The sequence below is a fragment of the Ixodes scapularis genome, unplaced genomic scaffold, assembly GCF_016920785.2.
Source record: "Ixodes scapularis isolate PalLabHiFi unplaced genomic scaffold, ASM1692078v2 PGA_scaffold3__209_contigs__length_174095766, whole genome shotgun sequence".
NCBI classification, from domain to species: Eukaryota; Metazoa; Arthropoda; class Arachnida; order Ixodida; family Ixodidae; genus Ixodes; species Ixodes scapularis.
In genome coordinates this window covers 41442841-41446771 of record NW_024609868.1, presented here as the reverse complement: position 1 = coordinate 41446771, position 3931 = coordinate 41442841, and the positions used below count along the sequence as shown (strand labels likewise).

At 47.0% G+C, this 3931-nt stretch overlaps 1 protein-coding gene across 1 annotated transcript; it reads left to right on the top strand.

Annotated features, from left to right (window-relative positions):
* The first annotated feature begins 1728 nt into the window (after nt 1-1728).
* LOC115323448 lies at nt 1729-3663 on the top strand. The gene has a single exon (XM_029983830.2). It carries the CDS (start codon nt 1729-1731, stop codon nt 3661-3663), a length of 1935 nt encoding a protein of 644 aa, XP_029839690.2.
* Nucleotides 3664-3931: the final 268 nt, after the last annotated feature.

Below are 3931 nucleotides of genomic sequence, written 5' to 3'. Positions count from 1 at the left end.
ATTCTCCAGGCCCGAAATGATCTCCGGGAACTTGATGAGGAAAGCATGTCTCACATCAGTTTCGCTTGCGTTTGGAGGCAATCTTAAAGGGCGACAAAACTTTTCGTAGCAGCCTACACACCGTAACATTCTGTTTCCTAAAAGCGAGGGACCAATCTTACGTTTTATGAAAATAATTGTGACTCAATATTAAGCCGCAGGGGGATCTAAAAAAAAGTTGAGCGGTTTAACTGCGCGCGGAACTTGCGTCTCACGTCTCCAAGCGCACGACGAAAATGGCGCGCGGTCGCAAAAATCGTGTGTGCGAACAAGCGTAATACGGTAATACAAGCACACGCACACACACATATATATATATACATTTCAATTTCGTTCCTATTTTTTAAGTTATTACTGTTTCGTGATATAATATTAGTGTCACAGGCTTCCCTGTCTCGAAAAACTGAAATGACAGAGCCATTAAAAAACTTAATTGCGCCGATCATTAGCATAAAAACATTTATTTCCAATTAACACGTTATCTGAGTTAAAATGCATTTCATTTATATAGCAACTTGACGTAACAGCGAATTCTCCCGAAGCCCGATTTCTACCTGTGCCTATCTGCGCTGGGAGTCAGTTCTTGTTCTGTTTGCGGCTTCGCTGGCGCGCCTCAAACTGTGGTACATAATCTGAACGGTGTGGAGCATGCCGATCATACATAGTGTTTTCTTCTGCAATGAGTATTCGAAAAACCATATGTATTCACTTTAGAGTGGAGATGGTAATGCGAAACTACACCCTGTCTGATTAAAACCGTGCAGAGGACGCAAAGACACCGTCGGGCGAAGGAAAAAGGGCAAGCGCTAGGAAGCTTGGAGCGGAGAAGAGAAACCACTTCTCCCTGCCTTTACCCTTTTTTTCTTCCCCGCCTCCCTAGTGCTTTTCGCTTTCTCCCTCCCCCGGCGCTGCATTTCCGTCCACGGCACGGTCGCGCGTCGCGCGCGATACGCCCCTTTGCTACAACCGAAACCGAGTCTCCGCCAAGGGCAGTGTGACAAAAAAAGGAACATTCTCCACAAAGTTTCTCGTGCAATACGTTCTGTCTGGAAAGAAGAGATTTTGCCTCGGACTTCAGCAACCCAATGGAGAAGATGCAAGGTCAGTGACAAGTGCGTGAAACGGCATGATGCCTTGACTGTTGCATCATCAGTATTTTCACCAGTGGGAAAACAAGAGGCGAGCGCAATGCCTCGGGATCTTGTAGGCTGCCCAAGATGTGTATACACAACGACGTCCATCAAACGCGTTGTGAACCACATGGTTAAGCACAGCTGCGAGACCAATTTTCGAGTGGTTTGTGGGATCGGCGGCTGTGCCGCATCTTTTAGACTTTATAATTCGTACAGAACACATGTCTATCGCAAACACAATGCTGCCATGGCAACGGTTTCAACTGAAGCCAGACTCCAAAAGGCAGCCAATGAACCTGACAAAGAAACTGAACATGAGAGCTTAGACTCGCCAAGTACATCATCACAAGAGCCATCCTCTGGAGCACCAAGGGAAGACAGGAGAAGCGCTCTTCGAAGGCGGCTGTTGTTATTCCACCTTAGGATTACCGAGGAGCTGAAGCTAGCACACAGCACTGCTGATGAAATCCTCAGTGTTTTAAGAAATGGGGTGTCTTAAGTCCTTGAAAGTATCACGGAACAAACTCAAGATATCCTTGAGAAGGAGAATGTTGCTATGTCAGTGAGAGAGAAGTTGGCCTCACTCCAACATGCTGAACATGTTGTTGAGGACATATTTTCAGGGATACAGACCACCTACCTCAGGAAGAAATACGTGATGGAGAACCTCTCCTACACAGACGTTCTGGTGATGCCACTTCAGACGGGCAACCAAGCACTGCAAGAGTCGGTGTGCTATGTACCTCTATCGCCACTACTGGGAAATCTCCTGTCATCCACTGAGATCCTTGAAAGTGTCATGCAGCCCATACATCAGTCCAAAGTCCTTCAAGATATTACTGATGGAGACTTCCTCAGCCAACAGCTGTTGCGCCAAGAGGACAGTGAGACACCGACCATCTTCCTCCTCCTTTATTCAGATGAGCTTGAGCTGAGCAATCCTCTGGGTGCGGCAGCAGGGTGTCACAAGATCCTTGTTGTCTACTTCTCGCTGATCAACATCCATCCAAGGCACCGGTCAAAGTTGAGTGCCGTGCACCTCCTGCTGCTTGTCAGGTACCCGATGGTCAAAAAGTATGGCTTGGATCGAGTTCTTGCTCCCCTTATCCAGGACTTGAATTATGTCCATGAGCATGGCATGCATGCACAAGGGAAGCACTTCAATGTGGTGACAGCATTCACTGGGGACAACCTTTATATGCACAAGATGGCTGGCCTCCAGTGCTGCTTTAGTAGCGGCCGCATATGTCGTTTCTGCCTTGGTCGCTACGGGTATCTGGACAAGCTTTTCTCCGAGGCAGATTGCACGATGAGAACACGCGCAGGACATGAAAGCCACCTGAAAGCATTCGCTTTGAATCCAGCCCAAAATGGCCCATTGTATGGCATCTCTGCCATTCCTCCACTCCAAAGCATCGCAGAGTTTGACATTACATCACAACTCCCCCCGGACGCAATGCATGATATCTTGGAAGGGGGAATGGGCGTCGTCATGCAGCGTGTCCTGCATGGTCTAGTAGAAGATGGCACGCTTCAGAAGTCCGACATGGACAAGGTGAATAGCTTCAATTATGGATTTCACGACAAAAAGGCTGCCCCTGTTGCACCCAAAGAGAAGTTTCTGCAAGGAAAAGCCAACCTGCGTGGCACAGCAAGCCAAAAGTGGTGCTTATTCAGGCTCCTCCCGCAGATCTTTGGAGATTCTGTGCCTCCCGATAACCCACATTGGTTAGTCTATGTGGCCTACAGACATTGCATCGACATTATCCTAGCAGAGAGGATTCCAAGAGACTGCATTTCCTATCTCCAGATCAAGATCCAAGAGTTTCTGGAAGCATTCACATTGCTGTACCCATCTGCACCAGTGACAGCAAAGTTGCACTACTTGCTCCATTACCCAGGCTTCATACAGAGGTTTGGCCCACCACGTAGGTACTGGGGAATGCGCTTCGAGGCTAAACATGCCTACTTCAAGACTATTGCTTCAAATGTGCGAAACTTTCGCAACATCTGCCGAACACTAAGCACACGCCATCAGCTGTTGCAAGCCTACGAGCTCTCGGGAAAGCTTTTCGAAAGCTGCATTGAAACGACTGGTTCTGTTGTAGTGAAGTTAACCAGCCTTTCACAAGAAGAGAAAGCCGCTGTCTGCGTCATCACGCCAGAAGCTACCCTTTGCTCTGTGAAGACTGCCAGTGCAAACAGTCGTATGTACCGACTGGGAGATGTGATCATCTTCGATGTGCAGAATGACACACCAATCTTCCTCCAAGTCGAAAAGCTGCTGGTGGTTTGCGGATTATTGATCCTCCTTTGCCGACGTCTGAAAACTGTGTGCTACTGCAATCACAGGTGCTCGTACATTGTGGAAAAATGCAACGTCATTGTGGCAGTGACACCAGGCAACGAGTTTGACTTGTGCTCACTTGACCTGTACAACTCTGGCACACTCTACGAAGTTGTGCCTCACTTCGCAATTTTGCAAGCTTAATTAACACCACAACACAAGGGGATACATTCCGGCCCAACACAAGAAAACTGAACATACAAACAAACTAGAGCAAACTGAAGCTGAATTATGATTTACATTTCTTTTTTCGAATGCATCTGTTTTTTAGTGAATTTGGAAAGTTTTTTTTTATTAGTGCTATCGTTGCATCACGGTTAACCGTGTCATCTTGAACATTTTTTGTGTGTGTGGTCATTTTGCTTTTATTATATTTCTTGTGCTTTTTTTGTCCATTCTTCATGTTTAAGAC

What these genes read in the sequence shown, in the direction of transcription:
- LOC115323448 (XM_029983830.2), top strand. Translation starts at nt 1,729, where the DNA reads ATGTCAGTGAGAGAGAAGTTGGCCTCACTCCAACATGCTGAACATGTT.